At 54.2% G+C, this 14,155-nt stretch overlaps 3 protein-coding genes across 3 annotated transcripts; 1 reads left to right on the forward strand and 2 right to left on the reverse strand.

Moving 5' to 3' along the window:
- Positions 1–182: 182 nt before the first annotated feature.
- BBA_02157 (DUF300 domain protein, putative) lies at positions 183–2,059 on the reverse strand (the record flags this gene model as incomplete). Its single annotated transcript, XM_008597254.1, has 4 exons — positions 183–1,250; positions 1,316–1,742; positions 1,805–1,961; positions 2,020–2,059. 4 exons carry the CDS (start codon positions 2,057–2,059, stop codon positions 183–185), a joined length of 1,692 nt encoding a protein of 563 aa, XP_008595476.1.
- Positions 2,060–4,197: 2,138 nt separating this feature from the next.
- BBA_02158 (THO complex subunit 2) lies at positions 4,198–11,070 on the reverse strand (the record flags this gene model as incomplete). The annotated part of the gene is made up of 1 exon (XM_008597255.1): positions 4,198–11,070. The coding sequence occupies one exon, from the start codon at positions 11,068–11,070 to the stop codon at positions 4,198–4,200; it is 6,873 nt and encodes a 2,290-aa protein (XP_008595477.1).
- A 979-nt stretch (positions 11,071–12,049) lies between these two features.
- Positions 12,050–13,675, forward strand: BBA_02159 (homoserine O-acetyltransferase; the record flags this gene model as incomplete). The annotated part of the gene is made up of 3 exons (XM_008597256.1): positions 12,050–12,095; positions 12,183–12,573; positions 12,634–13,675. The coding sequence occupies 3 exons, from the start codon at positions 12,050–12,052 to the stop codon at positions 13,673–13,675; spliced, it is 1,479 nt and encodes a 492-aa protein (XP_008595478.1).
- Between the last annotated feature and the right edge of the window lie 480 nt (positions 13,676–14,155).

Raw genomic sequence — 14,155 nt, forward strand, 5'->3', positions numbered from 1 at the left:
GCAACAGCAGTATAAAATGGAAAATGAATAATCCCGAAATGGTAATGATGCATGTCATCAAGAGAAAAAGATAGAAGAAACAAATAAAGGGGGAATTGAAATCGTCAAGTGGAAAAAAGTCGCTAAAACAAATCAAAATCTAACACAGCATACATGGAATTGTTTGTGTAAAGTCAACGACCCTAGCGGGGATAAGGGGGCTCCCAGATGGCCTGGCCAATGACTCCATGCTGCTCGCCTTGGTGATAATACTGTTGCTGTTGCTGCTGCGAGGCAAAAGGGTCCTGCTGCCAGGGTGTCGGCTGTCCGCTGGGCCGCTGCGCGTGGGGATGTTGCTGCGGTGTCGCGCTGTCATTGTAGCGGTGGCTGCCTTCGTATGCCTGCAGGTAGGGCTCGTGAACTTGGGTACGCGGTGGGGAGCTATTTCGAGAGTCGGTACCCCCCATGGGACGCGAGTGCGGATTGGTCTGGGCGTGCTGCATGAGGCCGGCGCTCTCCTCGCCGCTCCCGACGGCCACTGCAACCTCGTCTTCGCGAGCCGGGCGTGCGGGCGGCTTACCGTAGGGGTTCTGGTTAATAGTGTGGGGGCTCGCGCCGACAAAGGGCTTTTGCTGCCCCTCCTCTTGCATGGTGGCGGTGCCGGGCCGGTACGCGTGGTAGGTGGAGGGAGCACCGCGCTTGTGCTCGTCGAGGTTGTCCATGTCGTGGGCGTCTTGGCGGCGGTAGCTTATGTCTTCCTTGCGGCGGCGAACGCCGCAAAAGAGCCAGCGGACACCGCGGCCGAAGGCCTTGATAAAGTCCCAAATGTTCAGGGCGTCCCAAATGGCGGCGAAACCCAGGAAGCCGCCTTGGGGGCGCTCGAGCTCGTTGGCAACGCCCCTGTTGCCGCCTTTTTGCAAATCGGGACTCGGGTAGAAGCGCGGGGTGGCGCCTTCGTGGGTGTAGGGCTTGTACGGGAAAGCCCACAGATGAAGCAATGCAAAGATGGCCATTTCGATACAGAGCAAGAGAGCGGGAATACCAACCTTGATGTCGGGATAGGCAAGGACCTTGTTGGTGTGAACAATGTGCAGAGTCGAGGTGCCTACGGAAATGGCAGAAGCTTGCCAGAAAGATAGGAAGACGACGAGTTTGATGGCAACAATTTTGATGAGGAGTTTCTGCTCCTTGAGAGCCTCTTTCAGCTGGACGTAGACTTGAATCAGGCAAAACATCGCAACGGTAACGGCGAGAGCGTTGAGTACAATGATCTAGAAGGCAGGTTAGTCGGCGCTGGTGAACGAGTATGAACTTGAGAGCTGCAAGCTTGGCATACCCAAATGTGAGCAAAGACGGGGTTGTTGGAGCTTTCGCAGTACTTTTCAAAGTACTGAGAGACGACGGCGGAAACGGTCATGGCGACGCGGACAAAGCAGTAGTGATAAACACCGATCCAGTTGATGTTGAACCAAGTGAGGCCGCTTTTGGGGGTGCGCCAGGGACCGCGCTGGCCGCCGCAGCAGGCGGCAAACCAGTTGACGGGCATGATCCAGGGCTTGATGGGCCGCATCTCGCGGAAGAAGTCTTTTTGGGAGTGCAGGTCCGGGGCGCAATAGTGACAGAGCAGAGCGAAAAAGGAGGCAATGGCAAAGGCCTCGTAGCAGTCGGAAATAACCTGGAAGTAAATGGCGTGACGGTACCATTGGATCTGTAGAAAGGAGGAGATGGCATAGACGGGGACCATGAAGAGGATACGGATGATGCTGCAAGATATTAGTTCTGGGATCTCCAGAGCGCAAGGCAGGCGGCGGCGGGTGAAGCTCACTATCGCTGCTCACGGGGCTTGGTGTAGTGGAGGGCGTGCATCCAGGCGAGGTACATGCTGAGGAGGACGGCGATGAGTGTGCATGCTGCGCCGATGATGCGGGCCAGCTCGTGAAAGATGAGGCCGCCGACAAGTTCGATTTCGGAGCCGGGCTCGACTGAGGGGCGCATTAGCTTGCCGAGGGTGAGGTTGAGGGGGCTGGCGGCGGTACGTACTGATCAGATGCTCCAACGTGTTGTTACACGTTAGATTCATCTTGTTGGAGGTGACAAGCTAGCAGCGAGGCCAGCCGTTTACGCGATGGCGCGCGTTGCGTGCTGCCGATAGATTGGGGAGGAAGGCAGCTCAATGTGGGCGCAGAGAGGTATGTCGTCGTGGTCGGCGGTGGACGGAGGGGCGGGTGCAGTCGAGAGGGGATTACTCAACGGGTCGGTGAAAGCGGTGACGCATCAAAGCAACGTGTAACAAGGAGTCGGGCGTCGAGCCAGAGTTGCAGCTATTTTTGCCAAATTCGACGAGGAAGTTTGGCGGTGGCGGGCGAGTCGCCGTTATGCAGGTATCTATAGAGTTTTTGTGCCGCGCGTTTCGTGCAACGGCCACCTGATGATCGAATGGACGGTGTCTCTCAAAGAACCGTTTGCCATAGGTGGAAAAGAAAAGAGAGCTGTTGTTGCAATCGGGGCGGGGGAGAAAATGTTGAGCAAACAAGAATGCTAGGAGGTCTATTCGGATCGGCTTGGGTCGTCGTTGCGCAGCTGGGCGCCGGCCGGGAAGGGCGACTTGGCGATTGGGAGGGCGATGATTGGGGCGGACCAGACGGATGTCATGAAAAAAAAAAAAAAGAAACAACAAAAAGCCGTGAGAAATGCCGATGAGAAGCGTTGTATCGTGTGAATGAGGAGAGAAAAAAAAGATCACGAGAGACAAAGAAACAAGGAAAGAGAAAAACGTATATTGGTCAGATGGTGGGAGTAGGAAGAGTTGGCAGAGAGGGAGAGGGAGGGCTAGAGGGAGGCTTTTGGGACGGCCAAGGCATCGTCAGGGTCGGCATGGCGCGTTACAGCCAGTTCTCCAGCCCACGATGAGCGGGCCGACGGGTGGGCGGGTGTACCTGAGGGGACTTGTAAGACACCTGTAAGCTGGGCCTTGGCTGGCAGCATTTACAAGTATAGCGCCTGTACCCCGTGTCTAAACTTGGATTCATCTCGTCCGACACGAGTGAGCCAGTAGGCAATATCGCTTTCAAAAAAAAAAAAAAAAACCAACAGGATGAAAAGAACTAAAAAAGCCCATGTAAACTCTCTATACTTCCATGCCTTGTTCGTTGCCCTTTTCATCTTTACACCTACTCACTTGCTTTGTCTGACACTACAAAGCGATGGTCGCATAGCGCATGAGGACGCACAGCCACCTTGTTTGTAATACAGTCTTTCCGTGACGTCTCACCTATGTATTAAGAAGTGTTGCCAAAAGGGTGCAAGACGTGAAAACGGTTTCTTCAAGATCCGAATCATGTTTCTTATTCCATCTCCATCTCCCTCTCTTCTTCTTCTTCATTGAACCACTGCGCCCTACCTATTAATAAGCCTCCAAATCTCTCACCGGGCCGCCAAGCTCTTGGCTCCCAGGCTCTCAGCTTATTAGTGGGCTTTGCCCACGGCAATAACGTTGCACGCACTCTGCCATAAGCCCTCCCCCCACACACCCACGTCCCCTTTGACGTGCACCGCCTCATCCAATCCGATATCTGGCCATTCACAGGAATCCGAGGGAAACGACCATGGCTGGGGGATTTATTTTCGAAAAGGTGTTGAACACTTCCAGATCCTCTTATTTCCGCCGTCTTTCCGTCGGACCAACACAGAGCTCGTTTCACCCTCTCAAACCCGAATCGTGGCTGTGCAACATCATACATGTCATTGTAATCAAGAACTGTCCACCTTGCCCTGCAACGGTTTGTCCGCCAAGACATATCCATCCATGTGGTGAGTAATTACACCTCTTTGAAAAGTTGAGAAAGAGAGAAAAATATGCTAGATATTTTCACACTCTATTATACACTCATACGCCAATCCAAGTACGTCATTTACCATCTTTTTCAAAATAATCTCCTTTGATACACGCTGTCGACGCCCTGCACATCACCGCAAAAAAGCCGTCATAGACACAAAAAAGAAATGAGAATTTAGTAGTAAATAGTCCACATGCCCGTACCAACGCCGCAAGCATTCTTGTATATGAAAAAATCGCCCTTGCTCTGCTGTTTCCTCTCCTGCTCCAAGCTGTCGCCGTCTTGTTTTTTTCGTAATAATACAATTTTGGCCTTAGTTCTTCCCTTTACATATTCTTTTCATCAAATTTTGCCCAATTTCACTGTCCAGCCATTCACCTCTTCATCTTCTCGCTCGCTTTTCTCCCCTCTCATTCGGCGCAGTGCCCGCTCCCTCCTCGCTGCGTCTCTTGCGTCCCCGGTCCTCGCGGTGTCCGCGATCGTCCGTTCTCGATCCGCCGCTTCCACGGCCCACGCCTCCTCGGTTGACGTTATTGCCGGCATGACCAGGCCAGTCTGGTCCGGCCCCCGGCCCGCGCGGTCCTTGTTGCTCGCTACTGCCGCCATGGCCGCCCATGGACCGTCGATCGCGGTGCTCACCGTGGCCTCCACCGCTCTTGCCGTCCCGCTCATGGCTGCGCGGTCGCCCGGATCGTCCCGACCGCTCGCGATTGTTGTCTCGGTACCCTCGGCTCTGGTCTCGACCGCTCCCGTCGCCATTAGACGGGCCCTTGGGAGCGTCCATCCACCGCCCATGTTCTTGCCCAGGCGTTGACGGCTGCGTTCCACCCGCAAGCACCTGCGCATCCGAGTTGCCTCCCAGCATCTGCCGAGACGGGTTATGTCTGCCGTGGCTGCTGTTATTGTTGTTGTTATTGTTACTGCCACGACCCATATTGTCCATAGAGCCCTGCTGCAGAGCGCTATTGATACCCGCTAGCTGTCGACGACCACCCCTATGTCTGTCCGACGCTGCTGAGGGTCCAGTGGGAATGTTGCCTTCTCCGCCACGGTTGTGACTCGGCGGGGGGCCTGGAGGTGGCGGTGGAGGTGGCTGCGGCCCCTGTGCTGACTTGTTGTCGATCGCGGCCAGACGGTCCGGGTGCATACCGCTTGGAGCCCCAGCTGCCTCGCCATTGGATCCACCTTGCTTTCTTGTCGGGCCGTCATGTGTAGATGGTGCTGATCCTGGCGTGCTGGCCTCGTACCCCGCGCGCCAGCCGCGTACTGATGCCGGACCCGAGGGTGGTAGACGTTCCGTCGTCGGCGTCAAATTTTGGTCCGACAACGTAGCGCGACTATCTTGATGAACCGCAGGGCCGGTAGGGGTAGCGTGCCCCCCTCTGGCTGCACCGCGACCTCGTGGTCGAGGTCCCGACGGCGTTTCTGGTCCCTGGGGAACAGGGTTCAGTCTGCCATAGTTGGGATCTTGGTACCCCGAGTGGTGGCGCTTTTCTGCCTCAAGCCCCCGAGGAGCTCCGTAGAACGCCTCTGAGCGATCAGCACCCTTATCATTGCGAAAAGAACCAGACATGCCTGGCGAGCGGTCCCGACTGCGACCTGGAGGTCGATGATCAGCTACGTGGATGCGCCCGTGCCTCTCGTCAAAGTTGCTAGGTGTTCCGGTGGTGCTTTGCTCGCCGTGGCGACTTTCATGTCGAGGTGACTGATTTCGCCCACTTCGGTCCCGATCACGGTCGCGACCATCGTTTCGGCTGGAACGGCCCGACGATTTATCATCACGTAGATCCAGCAGCGCCGCTCTTTCGGGGTTTACATTGTCTGTGCCGCTGGCTTGTTCTGGTCGTCGAGACTTGGACCGATCCGGTTCTGGTCCGCTACGTGGCGGCTTGGCATTCTCTTCTTTGGCAAACAATGCTGCACGCTGAGGGTTCATCATCGGTTCTGCCTGCCCGGCTTGCGGAGCTGGCGATGGAGCTTTCGGTTCGTCCTCGCCTCCACCTCTAGTGTTGCGCGGTTGTCGCTCCCGCTCTCTCGACTTGCTGGCATCCACACTAGCACCATCTCTCTGCCGGTCCCGCTCGTTACGACCCGGTCGGCTATCAAGTGACTCGCGACCTTCCCGGCCTTCACGCGGCTCGCGCTGGTTGCGACCCTCTCTGCTCTCTCTCCCTTCTCTACCATCGCGTCTTTCGTGGCCGCGCGACTGATTAAATCGTTCTGGCGTGTAGTGACCCGGAATAGGCACATCCGGACGCGTGGGAAGATTAGGCCTGTCTGGAAGATTGTATCCTCTATCCCCTTTCGGCGCTGTTTTAGGCGTTGAAGAGCGCGATTGGCCCGAAGTAGACACTTCTTCCTTTCCTGCTTCACGACCACCCCTTGATGGTCTGGCAGGCAAGTTATCTCTCCCAGGACCGCCTGCCGCGGCGACAAGCTTCTTTTGCTTCGAATCCTGGACTTCGCCATCCTCCTCTTCTCCAGTTCTAGATGCGTTGATCTTGGCGACCCCGGGTTTAAAGTCTGATGCTGTGGCACGCAGAGCCGAGGCAGCAGCCCTGTCATTCGTCTTTGTGCCGACATCCGCATTGGTACGGAAAACCTGCACCAGAACCCACTTTGATTTCCTCCGCTGTAGCTCCGACAGAGCACCCTGTGCGGCAACAGATAGGTCCACGCGCCCTCCGAGCTCGTCTTCGGGTGCCGTTTTTTGCGCGGCTTCCTGCTGCGTGATCTTCTGCAACTGTGCCGAAAATTGTGAAGCCATAAAATCAATCGCTGGGAAAAAGTCAACCACAGACTTAAGCACCGTAAGAGCATTCCGGATGTGCATCCATTCGCTACCGCCCAGACAAGACTTCAGTGCGCTATTCAAATTCTTGTGCCAGCCAAACAGCAAATCTCTGAATTGGGCGTGCTCCACGAATGTCAAAGGCTTGCCCTGGTCGTCCAGTGTAAGGGCGAAGCCACGGCGCCCGTTGTCGCGAGGACCAATCCCTTCCGTCTCGTATGCACCAAGCGCTTTCTGGGCATTCTTGACGTTCTTGCCACCAGACGCCGGGGCATTCTTGTGCCATATGGAGAGGTCCTCGAGGATGAGCTTCAGAAAGCGTCCTAAATATTCGGCCTCACGAACGCTACATGTGAAAATGAGTGTTCGCAAACGGTTGGCGTGAAAGAGTCGGTTGTATAGCGACATGAGCTTGAAACCCGGGGCGTTATTGTCGTGCAGCGATTTGATGAAACGAAAAGTATACTCGGTGTCGGCGGGCGAAATCAGCACGCGAGGCAAGATGCACTGCTCAAGGAGCACATCGGATATGGCATCTGCCTTGGCCGTGGGCCGAAATGACTCTTGAAACAGATTCGTGAGGTATTTGGTCCAGTTGGCCTGCGTCTTGACATGCTTCTTGCGATCCTCCAGAAGATTGATTTGTGTTTGGGTGAGCTCCTTTCGTTTTTCGGTGCGCAGCTCTTGACCGCGACGTGACATATCGCTCCGGTCACGAAGAAGTGCAGACTCCTCGGCCTTGAGGCGGTCCGCCTCCGTCTTGTAGATGTCGGCTGGACAGTAGATGTCACCAAGCTGGAGAGCCCAAAATGTCGTGGCGAGTTCGGGTGTTATCTTGTCCCAAACTTCGGGTCGCGCGCTTGCCTTGACGGCATTGGTGAGTGGCTGTAGCGAAGCACTAATCTGGGCAATTTGAGCTTGGTTCTGGTCAATCGCCACAGCCAGCTCGGGTACAGAATCATCAGCGGCAGCCTTCTCCACCATCGCCAAGTCGCCGTCTTTGTCAATCTGGACGGGGGCACCCTTGGTTGCCTCAGGGTCCTCCATATTCCAGTGGAAAACTCGCTGTGATAAGCTAGCCCGGCCAATGAGAAAAGCCAGGCCAACGTCGAGGCCGTAGGTCTGCATCAAGTCAGGTATCGAAGGCACGATACTGTCAAAGTCGGGCTGCTCCATGTTGTTCCACAAGAAGTCGAGATATTGAATGAGGGTTTGATGCGAAACGTCAATGACCGAGGAAAGAAACTTGAGGTGCGCTTCACCTTCGGGAACCCGAAAAATCGTTGCCTGTCGGTACTGCGCTAGATTGACTAGCAGACGCGCGGCAAGCCCTGACTCAGTCAGAGCTTCGATGAGCCGTTTCGAGCTCTTGATGTTGTCGTATCTCTTGTCCCCACCGCGCATGAGAGTGTGTTTGCGTAGAGAGGGAAAGCCTGCCATGGACAATATTTGATAGTCCGTAAAGTCAATCAAGTCCACAATGCCGCCCATAGAAGACATGAGCTCTTTGAGGATGATGAGATCTGTCGAATTGCCGTGGAACAATTGGTCGTTGACGTAGAGGAGAACGGGGATGGCGTTAAGCAGAGAGTATCGGCGAAATACTCTGCCAGTAAATTTGGACAGAGCTTGGAGCCATTTGCTGGTTGTCAGAGCGTGGTCAGCCTGCGTTCGGCTTCTCGACTTGCCGAGCGAGTTCATTAGCGACCAGACCAAGACGTCATAGGACAAGTCTGTAAAGTACTTGGCGCATTCCACAAACGCCTCGATGAGATTGGGATATGACTCCAGCTGCTCGAAAGCCACTCGGAAAACAATGCCCGGCGAGGAGTAGCTGGTCTTGGCCAGTTGCTTTGCCATTTCGCCTAGGTTCGTCAAAGAGACACGCTTCATCGTGCCTCTCGTTTCTGCTATGGCTCTGGCAAATGCTGTACGCATCGCAGGAAGTCGGGAAGTCTGTCCCTCGAACCACTCGGCATAGAGGGCATAGCGAGTTGTGGTCGGGTACAGCTTGAGAAGATCCCAGATTGCATTTACAACCGCGGCGTTGGCCTTGGTGTGACTGAGAGCGGGGAGAAGAAGTCTCTTCAGCAGGTCATGCCATCTCTTCAAATTTTCCTCCGAGCCATCTTGGGTCAGGCTCATGCTACCAATGCTGGCAAGCTTGGAAAGCAGCACCTCATCCTTGCCGATGCAGACACCAGAGATGTTCAGAAATGTGCTACAAAGGGTGAATACATCATCAACCGTCTGACAGACGGGGATGTGGTCTGACCACTCATCCCAGTAGAAGCGATATGTCTGATTTTCGTTGGTGTCGAACTTATCGGGGAATGGCCAACGCCAAATCTTTTTGACAGGGAGACGAGTCAGTTTGACGGTGCCCTTTGGAATACCAGTTTGATCCAAATCAGGCACAAATTTTGTAGGGCATGTTATGTCAGTGATCGATGTAGGTTTGCTGGCGTTGTAGACTTTGTCAACCGAAACGTTCAGGATGCGATGAATTCGGCTCAGAACATCGGGGAAGGTCTCTGGTATCCAAGGGAAGCGGCCCAAGATAAATAATGACTCCGGGATTGCACCGATAGTCAAAAGTTGCGTCAAAAAGGATACTTTTTGCTCTAGGGGCTCTGGTAGCTGCGGCTTAGCTTCCTGAGCCTGCTCGGCGGCCTGCTTCGTCTCGGCTTCGGTCTTCTTAGGAACCTCCTTGCGTACCGCGTTCGGGTTATCATCATCACCCTGTGGCAATACACCAGCCATGAGAAGAGCATTCATTCCCCCTCCCCTGGAAGCGCGCTCTTCCTCCTCCTTTTTCTTCAGCTCCTGCTCTCTGACTTCCTCCATCTTGTCATCCGCAGGCGAGAGGTGTGGGTACAGGTCTATGAGAGAGATGAAACCGACCTTGACCAGCAGAGCGGCGAGGTACAGCAGATTGGCTGGAAGGACATCAGCTTCTGCCCGAAGCTCCGAATTGTAAAATCGAAGCTTGAATCCAAGTAATTGAGCAGCAACGCGGTTGCCTGGGGGAGGCAAAGTATTGGTTTCTTTGATCCATTGCTGCTCAAGATCCAAGGAGCCATCCTGGTTGTTTTCCGCATTTGCGATTAGAGCTGTTTGGATGGCTTGCTCAGGCACCTGCCGACCCCCCAGCTCGAAAAACGCGGCCAGATGGATGTCTCTTGCTCGATTCCAGAACTCAACATCGCGTAATTGTTTGGCTTCGGCATTGACTTCCTCGTCTTGGGGACTGGTCACCCAATCTGAGTAGTCGGGGTGTGCCCAGGTTGGAAGGCCAGCCGAGTAAGCGGTGGAGTTGAGTTTAACCTGCGAGCGCGGCCACCACGAGCTGACTCTCAAGAACTTAACAAAGAACTTGTACTGCTTGATCAGGACAGCGGCGGCAACGTCGAGAGTAACGTCCAGAACTCTCCCAACATCCAGGTCAAAAGTCCCTATCAAGGCCTTGACTCTTTCGAAGGTGTGTTGTGCAAGCTCTGGAGGGGGTGGAGGAACACTACTCGTGGTGAAGAGCTCAGTAATGAGTTTTGAGTAGCCCTCTGACTCCTCCCTGAGCAGATTGTAGTTGGCTTGGCGATAGAGGAGGTTGGTCGCCTGGCGAACGCCCAGTCTGGCAAAAGTATCACGAATCAGGCCAAGCTGTTGCAGAATAGGCGCATCTAGAATCTGTCGCATAAGCGCAGTGGAAACGCCCGTAGACATGAGGAATTGACGTAAGATTGGTTGGTAAAGGTCAGAGTCATTGTCCATGACAATGGCAAGCGAATCGAGGAACAAGGTATGAGGGAGAAACTTCAAGGAGTCCTTGATCACTTCTGTGTTCTCCTCACCGATTATTTCCTTAACGCAAGCACCTGCTTCCTCGGGCGACAGCTTACCAGCCAAGACGGCATGAATAAACTCCTGAAGTAGGCTGGATAGCTCGACGACATCGATGTCATCGCGCGCCTGAGCACCGCGAGAGACGACATGATCTCTTCCAGCGGCCGCCCAATTTGCCAGTTGCTCATCTGTTATTATGTCAAAATAATAGTTGGAAGGCTTTGGCGGCTTGAGAGTCTGGGATTCTCGTCGCTGTTGTCGTGGACGCGCGGAAGCGGTGGAGGACTCGGAGGGAGGATGCATCGGAGCAGGCTTGACAGGGGACGACGGTGTGCTGGCCGTACGTTGTCTCGAGGCCTGCGAGGAAGGATGCTGCGGGCCAGAACCTTGTCGTTGGCGAGTGGGCGACGGCTGAGGATTTGGTTGGCCGTGTGGTCCGTTTCGGCCGTGAACATGGGATGAGTCGCGGCGGCCAGAGGCTCCACGGGTTCGGCCACGGCCTCTATTATTGCCGTCATCTCGTTCATGATGACCCATAACCATCTCTGCAGGCCTATGCGGTGAAGGCCGGCCGGTTTCGCCGCCCGAGGGTCTATCAGATCTCTTGCGCTTTGGAGGCATGGCGGCTCAAAAGTGCAAGGAAACTATGCGTTTAGATCATGGGCGGGTAGGAGTGAAGGACACGTAGAATGAGTGACTGGTTGCTGAAAAATTTGCGGCGGTTGTACAAGACAAAGACGGTGCTGGCCGTCTTGGATAAAAAAATCGATGTGTCGCACAGCGGGTAGATAACAGCAAGGCTGTAGTCATGCAGTAGAAGGCTGCAAAATGAACCGAACCACGATGTTCACGTGGGTAGGGATGGTTATTCTTTATGCCGTCGTCGTCGTGGGGTTTGCGTCACTCGTGCGAGTATGCGTCGCGGTGCTTCGAGCCTGTCGCAAAGGCTGATGAGCAAGCTCCGACGATGTCTGGGCCAGTGATGCCTGAATGGATGCGCGACGGAGAGCTTGAAGAGCGTGCACGAGCCATGCAAACAGCAGTACGGCGGCACGTGATGCGGTGCGACAGCGGCTGGCGGTCGGCGTCTGTAATTGGGTGCATCACTGCGAAATTTATCCGAAATCGGTTCGATATGGTTTTCTTAGTTTCTGCCGAAAATAAAAAACCATATGCATAACATTGTATAGAAATATTCCCAAGATCGATCTACCTGTCAAGATACACGCCCAGAAACCTCCAGGCAGCCCAGTGTGCCCGTGTAGGTCCCCGCTGTTCTTAGGTGCCTTGCAGTTGGAGAATTCGATTGCTAGCGGCCATTCGGGTGGGCATTACTAAACGTTACTAAGTTAGTCACATATATGCCCGAAGCCTGTATCGGAAGCTTGATTGCACCATACAAAAGGGCTTCGAGGTGCACATACTTTTCTATTCCATCTTCAATTGCGGCTCAGGCATAACACTTGATCGCTGTTCAGCTTCAGAAGCAGCTTCAGTGTGTTTCTGACATAATTTCACATCAGCACTCCCTTGAAAGCATCTACAGAAGCTGACCTGCCCCGCGCACCGTCGAGTAGCGACATCGCTGCCCTCGGTTAACATGGCTCAAGATACAGCCAGCAATGGCACGGCAAAGCCCAAATACGGTCAGTTACTCTACCCTACATACTCGGAAGAAGCCTAGTCTCTCTTAAACACCCCTCTGTCGAGAAACTTTGCTGAATACCTGGAAGAAAGACGGTCGTCCCAACCTGAGAATCCCTTCGCCGCATTGATCCCGGATCAGCAAATCGCCATAATCCCAGAGTTCTCGCTGGAATCTGGGACAACGCTACGAAACGTCCCGGTCGCTTACACGACGCGGGGAAAGCTATCGACGACTGGCGACAATGCCATGGTTATTTGTCATGCTCTGACGGGCAGTGCAGATGTCAGCGACTGGTGGGGGCCATTACTCGGCGGTCCTGGTCAAGCGTTCGACACATCAAGGTTCTTTATTGTCTGCATGAATAGTCTCGGCAGCCCTTACGGTTCGGCTAGCCCCGTTACGGCAAAAGACGGAGACGCTGCCAACGGCAGATATGGCCCCGAGTTTCCCCTCACAACCATTCGCGACGACGTCCAGTAGGTTACATCGAAATCCTGCCCTTAGTCATACATTCATGCAGTCTAACAAATACTCAGTCTGCACAAACTGTTGCTGGATGAGCTTGGGGTCAAGCAAGTCGCGGCCGTAATCGGCGGATCCCTAGGCGGCATGTTTGTGCTGGAGTGGGCATTCTTTGGTAAAAACTATATCCGTTGTATCGTTCCGATTGCCACCTCTAGCCGGCACAGTGCCTGGGGTATTAGCTGGGGTGAGGCGCAGAGACAGAGCATCTACGCGGACCCCAAGTACGACGATGGATATTACTCATTCGAGGATCCGCCTTCGACTGGTCTCGGCGCAGCGCGCATGTCTGCGTTGCTCACCTACCGCAGCCGCGACTCTTTCGAATCTCGTTTCGGACGTAATATCCCCGATGCTTCTAAAGTACAGACTATTCGGGAACGACCACGCCCCTCCACTCCTTCTGAAGCTCACTTCCACATTCACAATGATGGTCACGTTGTGAAGCGCACATCAGTATCTCGCAAGAACAGCGCGGGCAGCTCGAAACAGTCACCGAACGGCAGCAACAGCAACCAAGTGGTTGACTCACCGGACCCTCAGTTCACAGGCCCCAAAAAGGTGGAGAGTCTTACTGGTGGCGAAGATCTACCAACGTCGACGTACTTTTCCGCCCAATCCTACCTGCGGTACCAAGGAACCAAATTCGTGAAGCGGTTCGACAGCAACTGCTACATTGCCATGACACGCAAACTCGACACCCATGATGTTTCGCGCAACCGCGCGGACACGATTGAGGAGGCTCTCGCTTTGATTGAGCAGCCGACCCTGGTGCTCGGTATCGAGAGCGATGGGCTGTTTACGTTTGCGGAGCAGCGAGAGATTGCCGAGCACGTCAAGGACGCCAGGTTAGAGCGCATCGAGAGCCCCGAGGGCCACGACGCTTTCCTGCTGCAGTTTGAGCAGGTGAATCGGCACATTCTGGCATTCCTCAAGGAGGTTCTCCCCGACATTATGAGCAAAGAGGGTGCGGCAGCGGAAGAGGTGGGGGTGGGCAAGATTACCAAGTCGAGCACGTTTGGCGAGGCAGAGGTCGAGGACATTACGGCATGGTAGGGACGAAAAGCCACGCGAGATCAGGCAACGATCATCTGGAGAAGAGCCCGGCGCGATTTTCAGTCAAGAGATTGGGGCGCCTGCGAGGACCAAACTGTAGCTTGAGTCGGCAGTTTAGCCTTTTCGTTGACGAGAGGCTGGCCTCGGATTTGATAAAAAGGAGGCCAGGATGCGTAAACTTGATAGATGTGAAAAAAAAAAAGGTAGACTAGAGACATGATGAAATGAGAATTTAAAAAAAAAAAACAAGCGAACAAATGTTTCGTATTTATCTTTATACTTGCGCGTAAAATTACGCGTATAATTACGCTGGTGATAGTTTTGCAGCTTTATGGTTTGCTACCCGTTGTCGTAGCTTTGTGTCGCGCCATCATGCAGCCTCGCTCGGCCTTGATCAGTGAGCGACCGACTTGTTTACCTAATAACTGCCTTAGTTACTCGCGACGACTAAATTTAGCCCCATTCGGGTGGTGGTAGGCC

The sequence above is a fragment of the Beauveria bassiana genome, assembly GCF_000280675.1.
Source record: "Beauveria bassiana ARSEF 2860 unplaced genomic scaffold BBA_S00004, whole genome shotgun sequence".
Taxonomy (NCBI): Eukaryota; Fungi; Ascomycota; class Sordariomycetes; order Hypocreales; family Cordycipitaceae; genus Beauveria; species Beauveria bassiana.